The sequence below is a fragment of the Anguilla anguilla genome, chromosome 6 (genome assembly GCF_013347855.1).
Source record: "Anguilla anguilla isolate fAngAng1 chromosome 6, fAngAng1.pri, whole genome shotgun sequence".
Classification (NCBI taxonomy): domain Eukaryota; kingdom Metazoa; phylum Chordata; class Actinopteri; order Anguilliformes; family Anguillidae; genus Anguilla; species Anguilla anguilla.
This window is the reverse complement of record NC_049206.1, coordinates 41675627-41698988: the sequence shown is the minus strand read 5'-3', so window position 1 is coordinate 41698988 and position 23362 is coordinate 41675627. Positions and strand designations below refer to the sequence as shown.

The following is a 23362-nucleotide window of genomic DNA, read 5'->3' as shown; positions in this document are numbered from 1 at the left end:
TATGTGCTCCTTGTAAAAGGAGTTAGCACCCTGAATGAGGAACTCCCCCCTCATTAAATATTAAAAAGCGCTGGGAGATGCAGAACTGACACACGAAACCAGGCAACAGACCGAACGTGACAGATGACCCCGCCCGCTCATCGACTTTGGGCTTCTGCAAAATGTTATAATGTCACATCTTGGCTTTGACCAGAAAGCCACAGAATTCCATGAATCTGTGTGGAGTCTTACTGGATAAGAGCAGCCCACCAAGGAAATAACAGGGGGTTGGGACTGACATGAAATCTTCTGTATCTCGGTTTGTCCATATCATGGGCAGGCTGAGGCCTTTTGGAACCAAGCCGCTCTGAAGGGAAGTAGGCTAACTGTGTCCTTTTCCCCGTGTCTCTCTGAAACGATAAGCAAAGCTCAGTTAAAGCCGCCGGTGTTCCAGAGAGCCTTTCTGGGTTTTGCATATGATCTTTGCATGCGTTGAAGTTGCCTTATCGGTTTTTCAGCTTTATTGTGTTGCGTGAGTCCTGCTGAGCATGTGCGTTCCCCGCACCCCCAGCTCTGCCACGGGGGACTGCGTCATTACCTTCCCCCCTCTGTCTTCACTTAGCTTTTTCACGCAACACCTCAGCGCTTCTCCCAAAACACTGTTAAACTGGTTATTGTGTAGATGCTGAGCAATGCAAGTGCACACAGCAATCTGACGTCAAACTGAAGTGAGCGGTAGTTTGCCTTGTCGGTTGGTTCTGCAGGGCAGGCTGTTCTGTCTGTTCTCGTTCTGTTCTGACCCAGTTTTTCGGTCACCGGTACTCCGGGTTTATCTCGTCTGTTCTCATTGTACCACACCTGACCTACCTAACTGTATGTCTATCTATCCTCAGTACCCACTCCGCGCCCTCACGTGCGGTCTATTCTGGGGCAGGACAGAAAAAAATAGGAGGCAAAGAGACTTGGTCACTTTGAAAATCAACTCTCCCTCTCCCTCCCCCCTCTTCCCCCCTCCCCCCTCTCTCTCTCTCTCTCTCCCCTCTTCCCCCCTCCCCCTTTCTCTCTCTCTCTCTCTTTTTCTCACCCTCTCCTTTTCTCTCTCTCGCCACCCCTCACTCTTTATCTCTTTCTCTCTCTCTTTATCTCTTCCTGTCATAGATAAGATTCTGTTGAATGTGTGAGTACTGAATGCAGACGTTTCACAGTGTTTTATTGTCCAATCTGGAATCTATCTGAGGTGACTGCCTCCTTGTTGCAGTCACCTAACCCCTCCCCCCCCCCCTTTTCTCTGTCCTCCTGCAGGGATCCGTAGCAGACGCGAGGACCCGTGAGGCCACGCCCGGCCGACAGCAGCCATGGCCCCCCGCAAGCGCAGTGCGCGGGGCGTCTCCTTCTTCTTCTGCTGTTTCCACAGCAACGACCACCCGGAGATCACCTACCGCTTGCGCCAGGACAGCGACTATGCCCTGCAGTGCCTGGAGCCCTCCCTGCCCATACCCACCGAGGACGAGCTGGACGCCATGTTCTCCGAGCTGGTGGTACGTCCACAGCTTTATTGGATGGGATTTTGGACCGCGGGCATTTTCCATGAGAGCAGCAATGGGGCTTAAGGTCTTTAAAGGTCTCGCCAGCAGGTTTTAGGTTTGCTTCCTGGCCGGATCACAGTTCTCGTACCTTTTGAGGAAGGTACCTAACCTAAAGTGCGCTTCCAGCCATATAGATATGAAAACTACTGTACTTTGAATTAGAGGTTTAGGTAAATACCTATTTTAATAACTGATGAAATCTCTTCATTTTGGGTGTATAAAGGATGGTTTAGTTTGAAGAGAGGGGCACGCGATGCAGAAGAGGTGGATTGCCGCAAGCCCTTTCTTCAGTCAAAGGGCACATACTGTATGTACTTCCTACAGGTCCTTTGATAACCTCACTACCCGCATTAACAGTAGGAAGCTCTTTGACAAATGCTGGACTTCATTTATCACAGCTAATGTTGGGGGTACATGAGGGGGGGGGGTTAATTTTGGGGGTTTCTTCTTTCTTCTGGAGAAAGGACACCATTTTGGGGGGATTTAGGCCATAACACCCCGCCCCCCCCCCCTCTCTAGCAGAGGTTTTGTGATCTTTTGTCTGGCTGGGTGTTCAAACTCTTCAATAGCGCCATCAAGCACGCACCCTCCTTCATCTCCTCCCCCTGCTAATTGCTTGTTTTCATCCGGCGCACGCGCCCTGCGTTTGGCCTGAATTGAGTCGCTGGAGTGTATTAAGGAGCGGGGAGGGGGTCCTCGGAGCGGGGCAGTTTGTTTAACTGCTGAGCGCCTTTTTTTTGTTTTTTTTTTTTGGCTGGGAGAGGGGGGCCTTGGAGAGTGAGAACAAGACTCTCTGAGGCGTCTCTGAGGCCTCATTCACTCCAACTGACCTGAGCGTGAGCCGCCCGATTCGAGCTGGGGATTTGGGAGGGGAGGGGATAGGGGGAAGGGGGGGGGGGGGGGTGTTAGAGAGCACAGTGAGGTGCGGGAAGGGGGCCTTGTTTTTGGCTGAGGCTATTAGCCCAGATCCGGAGGGTTGTGCTTGTTCTCCACAGGTAGGTGGAGAGAGTCCAGTTGCATCATTGTCTAAGTCTCCCCCTGCAGCAAAACATCACATTTGACATTGAACTCTGTAGAAGAGGAACACAAGACCTAATTCTTCTTGATACGGTCACAGTGCGCAGCTTGGCCTAATTTTATTTTGTATTTGTTGGACTTGCGCTCAGTCATGTCTTATTCTCTGGAGCCAAAGCTAAGTCGATTCTTTGAATAGGATATGTCAATTTTGTTTTGTATTCATTGTTCCTTTCTGTACCGATATGACATAAGCATGAAATAATGCAATAGAAATCGATTCCCTAAAATGCAGAAGGTTTGATGTTAGAACAATCACAATGTGGGCGATTTGCTAATTCTGCTAATGTGGCAGTTTCATCAGTGCAGTTCTGTTAGGGATGTTGGATCGAAGAAGGGTGAGGGACTCTGTCAGCATACGAATCAACTAGAAGGTCGCCATCGTCATTAAGCGACGATATCTGCATTGTCGTCGGTCTGGAATGAGCACTTGGGGAAGAAAGCCAAGGTCAAATTGAAGCCCCTCCCCCATTTTTCACACAGCGAATGTTGTTGGCAGATTTTCATTTTAAAACGAGTCCACCCTCCTCTTGCCTCGCTCTCTTGCCTTCCTACACTGATAGCTAAATATAGCGTCCCTGCACATCTTCACCTAGACCACCTTTCTCTGTCGATTCACTGACCTTTATCGGTCTCCTCAGGACCCAGTGGGATTATACAGTAGAAGCATTAATAAAGCTTCTTCCCCATCTGCCAGCACAAAGGAGGAAGTCCTTCCAATCTCTGCTGGTGTCATTTCCCCTTCACAGCGTTAGCTGATACTCATATTTGTCTATTACAAAGCAAAGCTTTACTGAGGTAAACTCTAAAGCTGTGTACAGACACGAGGCCCTGATTAGCCTGCTTAAAATTTCGTAATGGTGTTTTGTGGCCTATGAATCCGAAAAGCACTCTGAATAGGCAGTTGTGTAAGACCTTGTCTGGGAAAGCGATCGCACTAACTGAGGATTTGTGGGTCTGATACATGCAGAGACTGTTTTCGGTCTTCAGACTGCCCTGAGCCGAAACCTCTTAGCATAATGCGCTGGGGTATTCAGGCGATAGCAGAGAGATTATTCAATCAGGACGGTGCTAGCCTCCATAGACCGTTTCACTAACTGAGCCTTCAGCTGCCACATAAACAGCGAGAGTCCCATTGCTGTTAGAACATAGAGTGCCGTTAGCATAGCTTGTACAGAAATGTCATGGTAACGCTCATGGTCCCATACCATAACACAGAGAGATGTATTGCCTTAATACACAGAGCATGGTTGACATAGCTTGTACAGAAGTGTCATGGTAACACTCATGGTCCCATACCATAACACAGAGAGATGCATTGCCTTAATACACAGAGCATGGTTGACATAGCATGTGCAGATATGTCACCGCAACCCGTATGGTCCCATACCATAACACAGAGAGATGTATCACCTTAATACACAGAGCGCAGTTAGCATAGCATGTGCAGATATATCACCGCAACCCTTATGGTCCCATACCATAACACAGAGAGATGTATCGCCTTAATACACAGAGCGTGGTTGACATAGCATGTGCGGATATATCACCGCAACCCTTATGGTCCCATACCATAACACAGAGAGATGTGTTGCCTTAATACACAGAGCGCCGTTAGCATAGCATGTGCGGATATATCACCGCAACCCTTATGGCCCCATACCATAACACAGAGAGATGTATTGCCTTAATACACAGAGCGCAGTTAGCTTAGCATGTGCAGATATATCACTAAGGCACAGGGCCCCACGACTATAAGCACGAGGTGTCATCCCTGAAATACACAGCCTCCCGTTACCCTACCACAGAGGGCTCTATCATTCTGATGCTCTATTTGCCATTGACACAGCACAGTGTGTTTATACTGTATAGCACAGGGTTACCCTGACAAATGCAGTTCAGTAGCCACGAGACACAGCACCCAGGGACCATAATGCACCAGTTCTCCCAGGATATACACAAAGGAAATGGCCGTGTGTGCTGTGAAGCCAGTGTTCATTAAGAAGTCTGGGGTGGATTATTCAGAGTTCTGTCTCTGCCTCTCTGGGCCTGACCTCAGTCCATGGTCTCGTTTCACGCGCGTCCTGAGTGACACATTGCCACCAGATGACTTGACTTCGCTTCTTTCGCGCGTTGTTTCACGCTTATTATTTCACGCTCATCGGTTTGTTTGGCCGAGACCCAGAACATCGGGAGGACGTTCTTAGCCTGTTGTTCTTCATGTTCTCCAGGCGTACCCGCTGGGCATCTGCCAAAGCAGCGTTAGTTACGGGAACTCGCAGAGCACAAAGGTAGCGACCGGTCTGACGACGGAACCCGCGAGTGTCTGTTAGCAGGCTAGGCTAGCGAGTCCTTAACCGGCCAAGCCCGGGGTCGCCGGCTGGCGTGCCCAAACCCCGAACGCGCCTGGAGCCCAGAATGCCACCTGCTGCAGCCGTTTCCCACACCCGCGAGTGCCAGAGGAGCGAGCGAAGACGTCAGGCATTTTTTGCGGTTTCCCTACAGCTGCCGGGGAAATCCCCGCCGCTCCCGGCCCCTTTCAGACTCAGCCGCGAGCGGACGAGTTTCTCCTGGCGCGTTAAAGTCGCCAACAAAAGTCCGGCTTGGCTCCCTTCCCTCCCCCTTTGTCTTTCCGCTCCTGTGTGCCGTCTGTCTGATTGACTGGCGAGGGGGGAGCGGGGAGGGGGGAGTTGGGGGGGGTGGGGGAACTCCACAGGAAGCCCAATGTAAGAAAAACCCCATTAAGCTTTTTCCTGACTTTCTCGTATGAGCGATCCCTGGCCACGTTCACACGGGCTGGGGGGGGTGACCCTGTGCGGGGCGCCCCTCGGAGCTCTGACGCATCCGGCCGAGCGTGGGCGACGAGGTGGGCGGCGCATCGGAAGGGCGGCCAGGTGCGCCGTGGCGACAAGGGCAGCCGAGCGTGCTGATCGCGCCCTCGACGTTCGCTCTGAGACACTGGACGGCGCACGGGCGGCGCAGGGAAAGCAGCGAGCCGCGCCGGTTTCCTCTCCGGACAGGAACGCATCTGTCAGCGCAGGATTCTGAGGGGAAGGAGATTTCCTGCGGAACCAGGATGAGACCCTGGCGCCGCTGTGACAAGTGCGTGCCAAGGAGTGCTTGCAGAAGGCCAAAGCATTTAAAACTGCATTGAAATGCAGAGCTCACATTCTCTAAATTAGCTTCACGGAAGCAGGGTATTAAATTGGTGCCACGGTGACTTCAGAAGTCACTATGGCAACAATTTAACATAGGGCAGGCGATCTCTGACTGAAGGGCGCTCACAGACCGTTTAATCGTTGCAGGGTTTGTGGCTGCCCTTCAGGTGGGCTGGTAAAGCATAAGGGGCCTTTCTGTTAGGGACCGGTCTGTTGTTGATGTCAAACACTGCCCCTTGTGGCAACCAAGGGAACGACAGGAGGACTGAGAGTTGTAGCTGAGCTGAGTACAGTTTTCCGTCGCACTTTATGCTCTCTGCCAGAGTTTTTATCTCCTTGAGACTGGGGGTGGGGACGGGGGGCATAGGCCATCCTTAATAACTTACACATGAAGGCCTGATCTTTGCCCCCCAACATCTGGATTGAGTTTGACCGGAATGGTGTGTGGGGGGGGGGGGGGGGGGGTGGGTGTCCGCCTTGGAATGCGGAGCGTTTACGTAACAGAACAGGTATTAATTTAACAACTCCGCGCGTGTCTCTGACCGTCCCGTCCGAAAAAACACGTCTCTCGCTTCCCCCTCCCCTCGAAACTCCTGTGTGTGGGGGGGCGCCCCAGGATTACCCTGACCCCGGAGCGTTTCGGATTCCAGATTCGACACCGCGGCAGACCGCGGAGGGTTTGCGCGTGGTGGTTTGCGTCGGGTGACTGGAGTTTTGCTTGCCCGCCCTGGAATGAGAGCGAGTCATCGGGATGCACCGAGGAACAGAATGGCAAAGAACTCTTAAAACCAGCCTGGTGACAAATGTACTCTAAATGGTAGAAATTTATGCATGTTTGTGGGTTGCTCTGGATAAGAGCGTCTGTTAAATGCCTAAATATGCTGTAAATGTCTGCAGAAAAGCTGACCAGTCAAAAACCGTAGTAGCTTCCGCAGCTCAGCCAGCACAAGGTATTTCTCATTAAAATTCAAAGTAAGTTTATGAAAATCGTATTTATTATGTGATTGGTTTGGAGATGAGTAGCAAGCAGTTTTGCGATTGGGGGCAGTCTGTGGGTGTGAATAATTACCTCAGCTAAGCATGTGGTTGTTGCCTGATGAATTTAAGACCAGCTGGACGGGTGCCTTGACAAGTCCTGGACAGTTGAGGAACATAACCGTAAAACATTCTTCCAGGGCTGAACTTACGGGAATGAGGTAGGGAGTGGTCTTTCTCACTCCATCCATCATTACTGTTATCATGGTGGGCAGTCGTGTGCGTGTGGCCGTGTCGGCCATTTTGATTTGTATTCTGGCACTAGAGTATGGGGTTCGATTCGATATGATGGAAGTCTTCCCATGCCAGGGATAGGACTAAAACAAATGGCACCATGCTTTGAGTTTTGAGCCTTGTTATTCATGTCCTCATGATATTTCAAAGGTTGATTTGTAGTTATGCTTCAGATAGTTCGTTGAGACTAACGTCCGTGTGTGTAGGTGACTAAGACTGACACATTGCTCCTTTCTCTCTCTCCAGGATGAGCTGGACCTGACAGAAAAGCACAGGGAAGCCATGTTTGGGCTCCCTACAGAGAAGAAGTGGCAGATTTACTGCAGTAAAAAGAAGGTAAGGACGTCAGAGTCGCATTGAGAGAGTCCAGAGAAACCACTCTGCAGAATGATGAACGTGTGTGTGTTTGTGTGTGTGTGTGTGTGTTTGTGTATTACATTTATACTACATTTCTACATTTGGCAGCTGCTCTTACCAAGAGTCACCCAGTTTACATTTTTACATACCATCCATTTATACAGCTGGATAATAACTGAAGCGATACAGGTTAAGTGCCTTGCTCAATGGCGGCAGTGTAGTGTAATGGGCAAGGAACCGGTCTTGTAATCTAAAGGTCGCCGGTTGGACCCTTGAGCAAGGTACCTAACCTGCATTGCTTCAGTATACATCCAGCTGTATAAATGGATACAACGTAAATGCTATGTAAAATATTGTTAGTCGCTCTGGATAAGACCGTCTGCCAAATGCCTGTAATGTAATATACAACAGCAGCACTCTAGCTGAGAATCAAACTCAGAATCTTTCAGCCTCAAGCCCCGTTCCCTAACCATTATACTGTAGTAGCCTAGCATAGTGCAGTGCCAGTGCAGTGCCAGTCTGGGCTCTGGCCCCTGGATCTCCCACCTCTCTCTCCCTCCCTCTCCCATCTATCTGAGACTCGCTCTCCCTAATGGCGGAGAGCCATTCCCTTTTAATGGACGCGTTTACTGGAAGTGCCGCCATTCATCAAGGCCGTGGCACGTGTGCCGACCGGTCGAAATAACCGGCTTGCATTATCAGTGCGTCTGACCAGGAACGCTGCATCGCTCCTAATCAGTTAGTCCGGGCTAATGCTACCCTGGAGTGGTGTCATTAATCAGGTGCGTGCCCGTGAGTGATCGTCGATCTCTCGTAACCCCTGAGTCCTGGGCCCCCCGTTGACCGGTCTGCAGACACTGGACCTGTCTGCGTCAGCTGCGCAGACACTGTGGGCCAATCAGCACTAGCCAAAGTAGATAAATCCCCGGAGGAACATTGAACTGTTCTGCAGGTTGAGCACGTACGTGATAGGTGTACAGGTGAGCAGCAGCGGATTGGAACATCGTGGTGCGTTTGGTCGCACGTTATCTGTGAGAAGCAGCGTGAGGCAGTGGTTAAGGCGTTCTTATCACTAGGAACAAGCGGGTGAAGGTGACAGGGTGAAAGGGATATGTTGTTTTGGTCAAAGGTGCGTGCGTGCGTGCGTACGTGCGTGCGAGCGAGCATGCACTGCGAATGGCGTTTGGCGAGCGAAAGCGGTTTCTCTTTCGCGCGGCGAGCGTTAGCAGATGACGGCCCCCTGCGAGATTTCGCACCTGGTCACGACTGTTGACCTCATCGTCACCGTAACACGAACCTTCGCTCCCGGTCGTTCCAGGGCTCCCCCTCGCGTTCCCCATTCCCGCCAAATCTGACTACTCGCGCCCTGGGTCCTGACCTTTCGAAACATTAATCTGTCCCAAGGCTTTCATTGCCCATGCAAATCGGAAATCCATCACCCCTCTCGCACCCCTTCAGTGGATGTTTTAGCGGGCTTGTGAACCCTCTCAGGGCTTTCGGCTGCTCTGGGTGGAGGGACAGCCCCCCCTCCGCCCTGTTTCACGTGACACGCCTCCTCCTGTGCTGAGGGTCAGACTTCAGGGATGCCGAAGTCCTCGTGACAGAAGGTTGCTGGATCTGAACCCACGTATGATGAAAGCTGTGCAGCTTTGCCGTATGAGTTTTTGATTCATGAACCCCCCCCAATCCCCCCCCTTCATTGCCCTCCCTTCTTAAAACCAATCAGGAGTCTCATTTCTTCAGAGCCAGTTGCACAGTCTGCATGGATCTCAGAGCGGTAATGTGGGCCAGTGTCTTTACCGCCATTTCGGTGTCTGCTCTGTGGCCAGCGAAAGGAACAGCGGGAGGGTGTGTGAGGGGTTGTTAGGGGTTAGAGGGGTTGAGGGGGTGTTAGAGGGGCTTTCATCAGCCTTACGCTCAGGGAACACAGTGTCGAAGGCGAACAACATGTTTCCTGAGCAACCCACAGGTGACCCCTAAGCCATAAATCCCACTCACAGCGTGCGCTCACGCTGCTAGTGGTCAACAAAGGTTTAGCACCTTTACGGCTGTCTCCTGGGGTCCTCGGTGCGGCCACGCCCTTTTGGAAGCGCAGTCTCCTGGGGGACTTAAGTACAACAACAACACCGCACAACACTCTAGCAAGGTCTCGCATGGTGGTTTGCCTGCAAATTGGAAAAATATTCCTTGCAAAAATAAAATAAAATGGAAAAGCATAAACGAGAAAAAGCCACAAGGAAGCATTTCCCATCTCCTTCCAAATTAGAATGTGTGCGTCCTTGTGATGTGATTCATTCTGACAACACATGCTTTTGCCAGCTTTGAGTTTTTAAATGGGACCGGTGACTTTAATTTTAAAGTCCCGACAAGTGTCTTTGAATACCCTGAAAAGCACTATACAAGTAAAATATATTTATTTATTGCTTTTCAGGGTACTCAGACATATCGGGAGTGGGGACTCAAATTAAAATCACCTGTTCTATTTAAAAACTCAAAGCTGGCAAAAGCTGTCTTGTCCTTGAGTTGATGGCACAAACATTGTGCCCTTGAACACAAAACTCTCAGGCTCCAGGATTCTTAAGCATCCTATAGCTTGTACTCATAATCAGAAAAGGTTGGAGGTTCTGCTTTTCTTCCCTTGAACAAAATACTATTTTTTCCCCGAGTCTTTTTCAGTATATTTCCATCTGTATGAATGGATGATATGGCAAATGTAAGCCCAGCGCAGCTCTCTGGACGCTGATGAAAATGATAACAGCAATAATATTTTGCTGACTGCGTGTAGGCCTGCAGTGTGGTGGCATTAATCACAGATACAGAGCCTGCACTCGGTGTGCTGGCTAGGTCAGCCTGTGGGGAAGCTTCCGGAACGGATCGGGGTAGAGCGTCGGGACCGATCAGCGCTGCTTCGTCCCGCTTGACCCTGCTACTCCGTCGACTTCCTCCAGGACTTAGATTTAGAGCCGCCCGTCCCAGCGCACCTGCCCTGACCCAATTAACACGCTGATTGCGTTCAGTCAGAGGGCTTCTGAAACGAGCACGGGGGGAAGGACACCAGTTACTGTGTATTGAACCTGAACTGAACAAAAATGAGGAAAATATTCAGAGTGGCACTTGAGTCTGACCTGGCTGGGGGTCGATCCGGTTTTTGGAATGATGTGATTCGTTTTGGTCTGTGATAAGCCCGGCTGGTAAGCTACCACGGGGGCAGTGCTGTTATAACCTTGAGCAAAGAAATCGTTTAACCCGGTCTCCCTCAGTAAATACCCAGCCGTACAAAATATATTAAATCATGTTCGGTATTTACCCTGTAGAGGGGGTGTCTATTAAGCAAATAAATGAGTATTATGATAATAGCAGCTGGAGTACTCGAGTAGGACTGGAGCCCTGCCTGAGAAGAGCAGGTCATTTGGGTTGGGGTTGAAGGGGGTGCCGTTTGGAGGAGAAATCACGCCGCACAGCCAGAAGCCAGAGTCCTGTGAACTACGGGGGAAAAAATGCTGACTCCGCAATGACTCTGGCCTGCACCCAAATGGTCTTGGCATGATTCCCCTTAGCCCTCAGACTGGGGGATTTCTCAGATAAAAAATGGGGGGGGGGGGGTTCATCCGTTGGCTACGAAAGCTAACAGGAGAGCCCCTGCACCTGTGGCGGCCTTTGTTTAGTGGTGTGTGGGCGGTTGGGGGTTGGGGATGTGGGGGTGGAAGAGACGCAGCTTTCCGCCACCCGCCCCCCCCCTCCCCCCCCCATGTAGCCATGCCCCCATTCTTCCCAGGACCCCTCATTCTTAAGAGTTCTCAGAATGATGGAATGAGCCATGAGACGCTTTTGTAAATGAACGCAGCCCCCGCTCGCTTCCGTGGAGCTGAAGGAGTGACTCACGCTTTTCACTGGCCGTCCAAACGCTCGCCTTCCGAGCTCTGCTTCTTATTTAGAGCAGCCGATGAGGTCACCGAGCAGCATCAATCTCACTTCTTCCCCTGTCAGCACTTGCCACTGCTGTACTGAAGGATGACTGACTGACTGACTGACTATGGCAGGGGGATCCATAATTTTCATTGCAGCCCAAATATATGTGATGTCTCGTATGGTAATTCTCCTTTTAACTGCATGTCTGATAACAGCATACTCTGCTTTATTGTGCGGTATGCAGCTGTTCGGTTCAGGGAGGGGCTCTGGGTCACTTGGTATCCCTTTTCAGAAACAGGCCATTGTAGGCATGCTCAGTGGACTTAAATATGATGACTCTCTTATTTAGCGTATTGCTTGTGTCAGGACATCTGTGTCATTCCAGGACATCTCTGTAGTTCCAACAGTGAAAGTTTTCAACAATTTAATGTTTTTAACTCTCTTTTTGATATTGTTGTAGTCACATTCTTATCCTTCTTCTTCTCCTCCTTCTCTTCCTCCTTCTTGTCCTCTTCTTGATCCTCTGCTTCCTTCTTCTTCTCCTTCTTTTCCTTCTTCTTCTTCTTCTTCTCTTTCTTCTCCTCCTCCTCCAAAAGAAAACATAAGGCAGCTAGCCCACAAGACAAGCAGTATCTGAATATGGCTGCAGTACAGACTTGGCAGAGCACCATCAGTGAAGATACTCAGCACCTGTTCATGTTTATGGGTCTCAGACTTCAAGCAGTCATCGCTTGTAAGGGATATGCAACAAAGTACTAAGCATGACTACTTTCATTAACATAACATCAATATGTCCTGTTCATCATGGTGGCCTGAAAAGAGGGACTATATATAAAACATGCTGTAATTTCTTCATGGTGAAACCAAAATGTATTAAAAATGCCATGTAAGAAAAACAGAGAATCTGCACTTTAACCAAGCTAATTGTTTGATTACAAACAGGAGTACAGAGCCAAATCAAGAAAAAATATGTCTTTGTCCCAAATGCTATGGAGCTCACTATATACAAGTTAGCTCTCTCCTGCATGATGAATCTGATGGTCCGTTTGGATAAAAGCTCAACCTCAGAAGGAAGTTCGTATGTTATTCCATAATCAGCTTTCAGTTTTTCCTGTTTAGTTTCAGATCTTATGGTATGCTCCTTTTCTGCAGCCGTTGGATGGAAATTGGGCTCTGTTTGTCTTTGGAGTTTCTTATCTCTCTGTGTCTCTTCGTCCTGCTTGATGCTAGCGGAGCTGGAAGATAATGTAGAGAAGCGTTTGCACTGGCCTATTGTCACACCTGGGCCATTCCTGTTAATGTGATGTCTGAAGTACTGTATACATACACACACACAAAACACGAGCACCCATGTTTGCGTGTGCGAGCACACGTGCGTGTGTGTGTGCCTGCACATGTAAAGTAAGCTCTCTCCAGTCTCTCCACAGGGCCTTTTCTGTTGGCGATCATCATCTTGCTGAAACAGCGCTGTCATTTCTGTTGTTTTTAGGAAATGCCTATTTAATGTGATCTCTGCAGTAGAATGCTAGGTTTATGTGCAGTTTTGTATGAACTTTTATTCCCCCCCCCCATTGCTTAACAAGGCCCTCAAAACTCCTTCCTACCTCACCCATAGCCTCTTAGAATGCGTGAATTCACCAGTCCGCTTGCTGTCCATTACAGGAGCAGGAGGAGATCAAGGGAGCGACCAGCTGGCCCGAGTACTACATCGACCAGCTGAACTCCATGGCTGCCGTGAGTATGAGTCCGCCCCACAGGGACGGCTTTCCCCTTTTCGATTGCAATGCGATCTGCTCCGGACTCCAGCCAGTGCTGCTGCATCAGCCAATTAGCGATCTCTCTCTGTGTCACAGGCATTTCATTGTACAGGCAAATTGGCTAATTGAACCAAATATGGGGACAATTAAAGCAATTCAACCTGTTTGGGGGAATGAAGGTAATCCATTTTACCCAGTCTGCTGGAGAGCTTTTTTTTGTTTGTTTAAAAAAAAACAAAAAAACAACGCATACACACACACACACACACACACAAACGGGGCATGTTTGCTGGTCACTCCCTCCAAAGCAGCTGATGTGTGGTGAGCGATTTGGCACAAAATGACCGTCACCCAGGTGTGAGCCACAAACCGAGGGCGCTTGGTAACCAACGGTTTTGGATCCATGACAGGTACTGTGTTAATGGAATGAATTTTCATTATGACTCATTTGTAACGACAGTTCATTCTGTTAACGTGTTTGGCTGTCATTTCTCTGCCGGCCTCTGCAGAGGCATCGCATTAATTATAAGCTCGCAGTACGCGCTCCACCGACACAACAGGACTGCTGTGAAATCAAACAACCGAATGGCGCATAATCCTCATTTTCCCACTGCCTCCATTGTGTTGACTGAACCTGTTAGGAGAGAGAATCGCTCACAGGGAGCAGGCAGTGCTGAGCTGTTTTCTGGGTCAGTAGCTGGCCCTCACTGCGGGGGGGGAGGGGGTGCAGCAGTAGAGAGTGGATGAGAGTTCCCCTGCTCCTTTGCCATACTGATTTTCACAGATATGCCTAAAATCCGAATGCAGGTCGATGACTTTGAAACATAATTTAATTTGAATTTTGCATGTTATTCTGTGAAAGTATACAGTATAATACGCTATAACATACAGTGCATATACATTACTGTGTTATATAATGGGTCTCAGGTGCCAGGTGGGCGAAACTCCTTTGATTCTCTGGATCCTCACTATGGAAGGAAGCAGAGTACTTGCATTTTTTGAATGGACTGCATTTATATATTTTAAAAAAATGACTGATTATTTTAAAGGTAAAAGGGTGAACACGACAAGCTTCAGACACACTTGGACATTACATTACAGGCATTTAGCAGACGCTGTTATCCAGAGCGACTTACATAGCATTTTACATTGTATCCATTTATACAGCTGGATATATACTGAAGCAATTTCGGTTAAGTACCTTGCTCAAGGGTACAACGGCAGTGTCCTACCCGGGAATCGAACCTACGACCTTTCGGTTACAAGCCCAGTTACTTACCCACTGTGCTACACTCCGTCCATTCTCCATCCGACAGAGCCAGAGAATGACTAAAAGCTTTTATTATAGAACGGGCATGCCAAAAATAGAGATGGCGATCGGTTTTGAACACGCAGGGTCTTCACCAGGGCATAATGAGAGGGTGTGAGCCAGAGTTCATTGCAGTGATAGCCTAGTCTACGCATCAGACAATTAAACCCTCCCATAGGTTTAATGCACAACATGTTGGAGTCTGTTTACAAAGAAATCACATGACAACTGGAGTCATAAATAGGTTTGAAATCAATTTCTTCATTCAATCGTGGAATATACTAATGCATCAGACTTTAAAATCTAATAGGTTTCACTTTACAAAAGTTTCCCCAGACGGCAACCGTCTCTAATAGAGAATTCAATAGCTGCTATGCCCTCCACCTTTAAAAAATACAGTTATTGCTGGCATGGTTCTCTTTCAACTGTCATGCATAGGATACTCTAAATTATGTGTTCTTATAGCCTTCTTGTGTTCTGCAGCCCTATCTTTCCTATGTAGGAAGAATTATATGGACACGTAAGGCAATACACCACATGTGTTGTGTTGCAGTTATGTGTATTATCCTGTCTTAAAGTCAATAAATTCTTTCTTTTGAAAATAATTATATTTGGACAGTGATTACATGATGTCTGCATACATTTGTGAGTACCTATGGGTATTTTACGCCAACCACATCCTTTTCTAGCTAGAAGATAGCTATGCACCAGTCTATCTTTGAATGTAGGTGCCCATCTGTTAGAGAAAATGGGGGAATCAGAAAAGTTATTTGGGGAAAGTTATTTGGGGTCACTTTTTAAATGTTATTTGGGAAAAGTTATTTGGGGTCACTTTTTAAATGTCCCAGTTGGACTGTATGATATTCTTGATCTTTATATCTTCATTACTGTAATGTGTAACAAAATTTACATGAGCGGTTTCCTTCCTCTCTCTACCGGTCTTGCATAGCAAATCCCTGCAATTAGCAGACGTAGCTTTACTCTGGGCTGTGGAAATGTTAGTTGTACTATAAGATCTGTCAAGGAAATGGTTTCTCATGTATTCAAACTGTTTATCAAAATCAACATCCTGGTCACAAAATCCTTGGAATTGACCATAAGGATCAGGAGTACTGGGTGTGAAAAGACACATAATGCAAATGTTGCGGTCAGTGGGTTTTCTAAATGAAGTTGTATGAAAATTATTGTCATCCCATTAAAAAAAAAAGTCAAGTCCAAGAAGTGACTGATTTCTTTTATTTATTTATTTAGTTTTTGCAGAAGATTTTTTGCTTTTTTCCCCATCCCTCCTTCCGCCCCAACTAGATGGAACACAGTGCATTCGTTTGAATAAGCGGTCAATCTTCTTATTGACTAAAAATAGTTCCAATTATTTCTGCTATATCTAACAAAAATGTTCCGGAAACTGTTTGCATTGGTCAGAAATATTCAAGAGCTCCCACTTGTCAGCAGTCAATAGCATTCCTGGGGCATTGTTTGCACCAATCTTGTGCACCCTTGTCTGAACAGTCCTTTCTCTTGTATCCACAGAGGAAGTCACTCCTGGCCATGGAGAAGGAAGATGAAGAGGAGAGGAACAAGACCATCGAGAGCCTGAAGACCGCCCTGCGGACGCAGCCAATGAGGTACTACTTTCACCAGAATGGCAGTCGGCTATGCTACTGTTAGCCTCGCAAGAAGACCTACCATTGAGTGTTTGGTCCGTTTTTTTTGCAGGATTGCAGGAGTCGATAGCCTTGAATGGCTATCGACTATTATGCATTTGTATAGAGTGAGTGTGTTTATCACAAAATGCTGAGAGATCGTCCAATCAAGGGAAGCCCCACCCAGCAGCTTCTACTCAGTAATGATGTAACCATAACCATAACACTTACCCAATTTGCTAATTCATTATTCAGGCTTAAAAATGACCTCACCCCTCACAGTTGGCGATTCATAATTAACTTGTGAACTTAGTTCCAATGTTTTGTCATCTCAATGTACTTTCAACTGTTGGAATGATCTTATAGGTTAAAGTGGCTGCGTGTTGTGTTGAGAGACTTCTTGTTCCAGTGGACATTTAAATGCCGTTTTGGTTTCTAAGCAGCAATTCAGTAGTTAGCACCATGCTGTCCCACTCACCCCATCCTCTAAGGAGTGTGGTATGTCCCGGTGCGTTCCAAAGGCAGTTAACCCCTGCCCCGCTGTGTCAGAGATCAGATCCCCGGTTCCCTGGGGGTCATGTCAGCCTGTCATCGCATGAGTTTCCCCTCTCACCCCCCATCGTGTGCCAGTGGACGACTCCCCAACTGTGAGCACAAAGGTCATCTGTCATCTTTAGCTCGAAAACAGGCACTGCATTTAATAAAGGCAGAGACCCCTGAGGCGATTCAGTGCAGGCCAAACACAGCGTTGAATGCGCTTTAATCAGCAGTCAGAATGGCCTGCCTTGATTGGGTCATCAGAGATTCTTCTGTTCTTTCCCCTTTTTGTATTCAGGTTTGTGACCAGGTTCATCGACCTGGACGGCCTGACCTGTATCCTGAACTTCCTGAAGACCATGGACTACGAGACGACCGAGTCCCAGATCCACACCTCCCTGATTGGCTGCATCAAGGCTCTGATGAACAACTCGCAGGGCCGCGCCCACGTCTTGGCCCACCCGGAGAGCATCAACATCATCTCCCAGAGCCTGGCCACCGAGAACGTCAAGACCAAGGTGGCCGTCCTGGAGATCCTGGGAGCCGTGTGCCTGGTGCCTGGCGGTCACCGGAAGGTTCTGGAGGCCATGCTGCACTACCAGAAGTTTGCCTGCGAGAGGACGCGCTTCCAGGTACCTCCCAGCAACGCAGTGCAACAGTGATTTTAGAGCCACGTCATTAAGAGGCGCAGTGGAAAGCGCTGATGTGTGAATGAGATTTGACTTTGTTTTATGAATGTAGGCCTCTGCCATCCATGATTGTTATGTGTAAAAGATGTTTGTGAACTTGAGTAGTCAATAGTTGTATTTTTCATTTGAAGCGGCTCAGATGAACACGTGCATTGGTGAGATAGTGATGGAGATGAATGGTATGATGGTGATGAAATGTTTAATGAAAGCATCTGATCTGAGTGACCAGCTGAAACCATTGGGGACCATTCTCGTCCACAGACCCTGCTGAATGATTTGGACCGGAGTACGGGGCGGTACAGGGATGAGGTCAGCCTGAACACAGCCATCATGTCGTTCATCAACGCCGTTCTTAGCCAAGGAGCTGGAGAGGTAAGCTCTCAGGCCTGGTGTCTCTACCCCACTGCACCTCCGCCTCTAACCTCTTATCTGTCCCCAATATGTCACCATCCCCATTTTTCTCTGTAACTGCCAACTGAACATGCTAACATGTTGGCTAATACTTGCAGAATGTTTTGACCCACAGTTTTCAGATTTATTTGTCATAATGCAATTTCTATCTGGAATTTTCTTTCGTTGCCCCTTACTCGCAGACGAGCCTTGAGTTTCGGGTACACTTGCGGTACGAGTTCCTCATGTTGGGGATCCAGCCCGTCATTGACAAGCTGAGGTCCCACGAGAACTCCACGCTGGACCGGTAAGCTGTGCCTCAGTACCAGACGCCCTCCGAGGCCTGTGACATCATCACTGTGCGACTGACCCCAGCTCTCCTTTTTCAGACATTTAGACTACTTTGAAATGCTGAGGAACGACGACGAGCTCACGCTGTCGAAGCGTTTCGATACCGTAAGTGCTAGTTTTTGTCACATAAAAGCAACTTTACGATGGTGTGACAAACACAGAATCTGACCCCGTCTCCCCCCCCCCCCGGTTTTCCGCAGGTACACATAGACACAAAAAGTGCAAGCCAGGTGTTTGACCTCATCCGGAAGAAGATGAACCACACAGATGCCTACCCGCACTTTATTTCTGTCTTACACCACTGTCTCCTCATGCCCTGTGAGTACGCGCCACAACATTCTTGCTAGCCTAGTTTATGCTCACTCTGTCAGCGAGAGGTTAGCATAATGACCTCAGTAGAAGACAAGCGTATTATGTGTTAGCCTGACGGGGGCGGGGCAAGGCTTGAGCAAATGAGAATTTTTGAGTGGGGGGAGTGGGTAGTCTTGTAAGCCATGGTGCATTACATTATATTAATTCAGAAGATGGCGTCACATTAGTAATAAATCAGGGACCGAAGCAAAAGTAATTATGATATGGTAAACATGAAAAAAATATAATACAGATTTGTGTCTCCTCTTGAGCACAGCTGGTGTGAAGGCAGTAGCACTCACTTAACTTTTCCAAAAAAAAGGGCAAACTGCAAAAATTGAGCAATTAGCACATTTGAGGTTTGCCGTCTTTCTGAGGTGGTATGAATTGGACACATCCTGGTCAGGCGTGTGCTCTCCTTTGTGTGTGTTTGTATGTCCCCTAAAATGGCGGCAGAATGTGTTCTGAAAGCAGAGTTTGTGGTTGTAGACAAGCGAAGCGGGAACACCGTGCAGTACTGGCTGCTCCTCGACCGCATTGTGCAACAGATCGTCCTGCAGAACGACAAAGGTCACGACCCCGACGTCACACCCCTGGAGAACTTCAACGTCAAGAACGTCGTCCGAATGTGAGGATCAAGTTACCGCTCCTTCTTGACTGCAATTGAATTGACTCTTTGTTTATTTATTCATTCATTCGTTTGTTTTCTGGTTTTGGATGAATTTATTTGCCATTTATCCTGTGCTGTATTATCAATATGCTTAAAGAATAATCCAGAACTTTACTGTCATGCTACCTTTAATACAGCTGCCCCAGAGAGACTCATACCTGCTCTTATGGATTAGTTGATTAATCCTAAATCCTTTATTTAAAATGAAAAGTTAATCCAGTCTGCAGAGAGGTTTTGGCTGAATGAAATCAGGTGAAATGGGGGCAGCTGAAAACAGACACATTAGTGACATTGATTAATTTCTCATTTGACTTTGATAAAGCTCCTAGTCTGATGTGTAGAATTCACCACCTTCTGGCAGGTGGTGTGGTCTACAGGCCTCCATTCTATCTGGCATCTAACCAGCTGAATTACCTTAAGAGTCCGATAACCTGCTGAATTGCATCCCTCCAGACTGGAGTCGGAGTCCTGGACTAAGTAGTTCATTACCATCAGTCTATATTTCAGTGATCTGCTTATCCCAGTCCTGATTATCGATTTCTAGAACATTTGCCGTGCACTGTGCATTATCTGAGAACACACAGCAGTAACACAGCGCCATTGGCAGAATGAGGAAGACTAGAGAAATAATGTGGAAGTTTCATGTGACCAATGGCTCGGTGTTTGACCCGGTCACTGTTTTCCCTCCCTATGCAGGTTGGTCAACGAAAACGAGGTCAAACAGTGGAAAGAACAGGCGGAAAAAATGCGAAAAGGTTGGTGGACGTGCCCAAACTCCTTGCCCCAAAGCAATTTATTTTGCTCGGTTTAAATTGTGATTGTCCTCAAATCTAGAAAAATAAAATAAAGGACCTGAAAGTTCTCAAAATGACAAAATGCATTTTTGGCTCTTCAGCAGTTGACATACTTAAGATTTTGGCGATTGGAAGGCTTCGGTTCCACGTTCTGTTGTATTGAATTTATAATTAATGTAATTAAGCCCCTTAGAAAGTCAATGTTGGAGTTTGGCTTAGGGTCTGATTGACCTGATCCTGATACAATGTTCTTTTTCAGTGACATGGAGGCTAATAATGTAATGTAATGTAATGTAATGTAATTCTGTATCATTTCATGGATAGCGTTACGACTCACCTACTGAGCTCGTTCCTACAGCAAGCTTTCTGTCCTATCAGGATGAGTCTAACCTGGTATTGTGTACTAATCGTATGTGAAACTACTGGAAAACCCCGAAACCCGCGGTCGGGCAGTCCCGTACCTGCATGTGGAAGCGGTAGGCAACTTACCCAGTCAAAGGTTTCATTCCTCAGGCAGTTTCCCATGGCAGCGATGGTGGTTAGGCCCAGGAGCGAAGCCTGTGTGGTAGCTTCCCACTGCTGTAGGGTATCTTCCGGCATCCAAAGAACATTCAAAATACACACCTATGTGTCATACTCATTACTCCAACAAAAATGTGTCTATATGTATGAGCCTTGCGATGGCTTTGTAAATTAACGGTTCACAATTGTTTCAGTGGCAAACAAAATAAATAAAAAAAACATCTCCCACCATCCAGATTCACTACACCACCACCCTCCTTTCTTATGAGCTGCCCTTTAACCCCCAGGAAAGGGACTGCCCCTGCTACGTCACTGACTGTAGCGTGCCAAAATGAATAAATAAAATAAAAGTGTACTTCTATAATCCTGTCCTAACAATAGTGTGCAGCAAAGTGTGAAATAGCCTACTGTACAATAATGAATCTGGATTTGAGGGAACACGACCTTGAAAAGCCTTTGAGTGGGTGACGTAGGTAAGCGTAGTCGGTCACGTTCTGTTGCCTTGTCTCATGGTGCCCGTAGAACGTCATGAGCTGCAGCAGAGGCTAGAGAAGAAGGAGCGGGAATGCGACGCCAAGACTCAGGAGAAGGACGACATGATGCAGACGCTCAACAAGATGAAGGAGAAGCTCGAGAGGGAGAGCAGCGAACACAGGCTGGTCAAACAGCAAGCGGCCGACCTATCCACCCAGCTGCATCTCCTCAGCACTGTATGTCATTTTCCCACAATCCTTTCCGCCCAGTTTCCCCACTTCAGCACTGTACAGCACTTTCCTACAATCCACTGCTCAGCACCAGCCCCCCACAGCACCACATGTCATTTTCCCACAATCCTTTCTGCCCAGTTTCCCCACTTCAGCACTGTACAGCACTTTCCTGCAATCCACTGCTCAGCACCAGCCCCCCACAGCACCACATGTCATTTTCCCACAATCCTTTCTGCCCAGTTTCTCCACTTCAGCACTGTACGGTACTTTCCCCACACTCCTTTGCCCAGCTATACCACTTAGGTCTCATACATTATTTTCCCATAATCCTTTTCATCCAGCTATACCTCTTAAGCTCCATACATCATTTACCCACAGTCCTTTTTGCTGAGCTGCACCTCTCTAGGACTTTGTATCACTTTACCACAATCCAGCATCAAAACAGCTGCTCTACTTCTGCACCATATCTTATTTTCCCATAATCCTCTCTGTCTGGTGTCTTAGACACATTCCCATCGGGTGTCAGAATGCTCAGTGCCCTCAATTGGTGGATTTTCTGTTTGGTTTAATTACACAGCCAATTGGACGCCTGTAGTAAAGTCAGTGGATTGTCCGTTGTAGGATTCTTGGCGATCCATTTAATTCCGCATTGTAGAAAAACTGCTGTTTCTGCATTTTCTGTTTTACATTCCTGGCTTAGACTTACTGTTTAACTTTGTTTTACTTGGCTATGTTTTACCTGATTGTGTCTGCTTATTTTCAGCGGCAGAGCGTGGGTATACCTGGAGGGCCCCCTCTTGTGCCCGGGCCCCCAGGCAGGCCCTTACCGCCACCGCCCCTCCCCCCTCCTCCTCCACCGGGGTGCATGCCCCCCCCACCTCCACCGATCCCCTGTGGCGGCCCTCCACCTCCTCCCCCCCCTCCAGGTGGGCCCCCACCCCCTCCCGGGCCCCCGCTTCCTCCTGGACGGGCCCCCCTTGGTGGTGTACCCCCTCCCCCTGGGGCTCCCCTGGGAACTGCACTGCAGAAGAAGAACATACCTCAGCCCTCCAACCCGCTCAAGTCCTTCAACTGGGCCAAGCTTTCGGAGGTGAGGACGGTTCCTCCCATCCCCCACCCGCTGACCCCTGGACTAACGATAGGAGACCAAATCTGTCACTTCAGAGCCTTCATTCTGACATTGATTGATTGATTTATTGGCTTGCACATCATTTATTTGAATTTAGGCAGGTAATCAGTATTCATTCCTCAATACAACACAATTTCAAAGCTTTGCTAACAAAACATGCTGGATGAAAACATTTGACAAAAGTACATAGAATACATAGAATACTATTAAGTTAATTCAACTGGTTAATACATAAAATACACTCATCTAATAGGTCTTGGATTTGAATGCTGTCCAACCAGCAGAAGGTATGCAAGTACCTCAGCTGTTAGACTCCTAGTTGCATTGAATGGTACACAGCTAATGAAGCCTACCACAGGCACCAGAGACAAGATTATTACCTGACTGCTGCTTTAATGTGACATCGCTGTGACATTTCCCCCACAGAACAAGCTGGAGGGCACAGTGTGGACCGAGGTGGATGACGTGAGGGTGTTCAAAATCCTGGACTTGGAGGACATAGAGAAGACCTTCTCCGCCTACCAGAGACAGCAGGTAAAGCGTGCACACAGACAGCGAAGCAGGGGACAGCGTATATAGCATTTCTCTATCCTCTCACCACCAGTACATGAGATTAATACCCAATCCTGCATTATGCATGAAACTCATTTGCCCTCGTTGGTTTGGCTACAGCCATTACTGAAACTCCAGCATGTCACTGTTACTGCTCTACCATAAAATCCCATAAACGGAGCACTTGGCCGTTCATAACTGCAGCATGTTCACTTGTACTAATTCTTATGAAAGTTCCTTATAGGGATTGAGCATTCATTATTACCTCGGTGAATCCCTCCCGGGCACCGGAGTGCGGCTCTGATGAGATGTTCTTTTCGCTCATAGGGATCCAGAATTCAGCAGGCAAGGCCCCAGCCACAGGTGCTAAAAGCAACCCAACCCAAGTTTCTAAGCAACATGACTAGACGTTGCTCCTCCTGTCCGTCAGTGTATTTGTCTGATGTTGCCTTTAGTAAAGAGCCACTTTTTAAAAAGTAATCTGCTGCTACTTTGATGTCGTACTCTTGCTGAAAGGGTCTCTCCCAAGTGAAGGATTGACTCTGGTTTCCCCTTGTGTGTGAAACACTGCTCAAAGCAGTCTGTTACCATCTGCCGGTGCATTTTCAGAATTTCCATAAGACACCGGA

General features: G+C 47.9%; 1 protein-coding gene across 4 annotated transcripts in view; it reads left to right on the top strand.

The window, feature by feature from the left end:
• The window catches only part of LOC118229932 (disheveled-associated activator of morphogenesis 1-like), a 63572-nt gene that overhangs the window by 27205 nt on the left and 13005 nt on the right, over window positions 1-23362 (top strand). For 2 of the 4 annotated variants that reach the window (XM_035422479.1, XM_035422480.1), the window contains exons 2-16: window positions 1282-1517; window positions 7313-7402; window positions 12995-13066; window positions 15929-16023; window positions 16877-17210; window positions 17529-17639; window positions 17861-17964; window positions 18047-18113; window positions 18209-18326; window positions 18849-18987; window positions 19726-19784; window positions 20868-21055; window positions 21816-22142; window positions 22608-22715; window positions 23061-23096. In XM_035422479.1, the coding sequence (XP_035278370.1) occupies window positions 1335-1517; window positions 7313-7402; window positions 12995-13066; window positions 15929-16023; window positions 16877-17210; window positions 17529-17639; window positions 17861-17964; window positions 18047-18113; window positions 18209-18326; window positions 18849-18987; window positions 19726-19784; window positions 20868-21055; window positions 21816-22142; window positions 22608-22715; window positions 23061-23096 (2031 nt within the window). In that variant the 5' untranslated portion in view covers window positions 1282-1334. The remainder of the gene's footprint in view (window positions 1-1281; window positions 1518-7312; window positions 7403-12994; window positions 13067-15928; window positions 16024-16876; window positions 17211-17528; window positions 17640-17860; window positions 17965-18046; window positions 18114-18208; window positions 18327-18848; window positions 18988-19725; window positions 19785-20867; window positions 21056-21815; window positions 22143-22607; window positions 22716-23060; window positions 23097-23362) is intronic. The other 2 variants (XM_035422482.1, XM_035422481.1) reach the window with 1 other exon arrangement.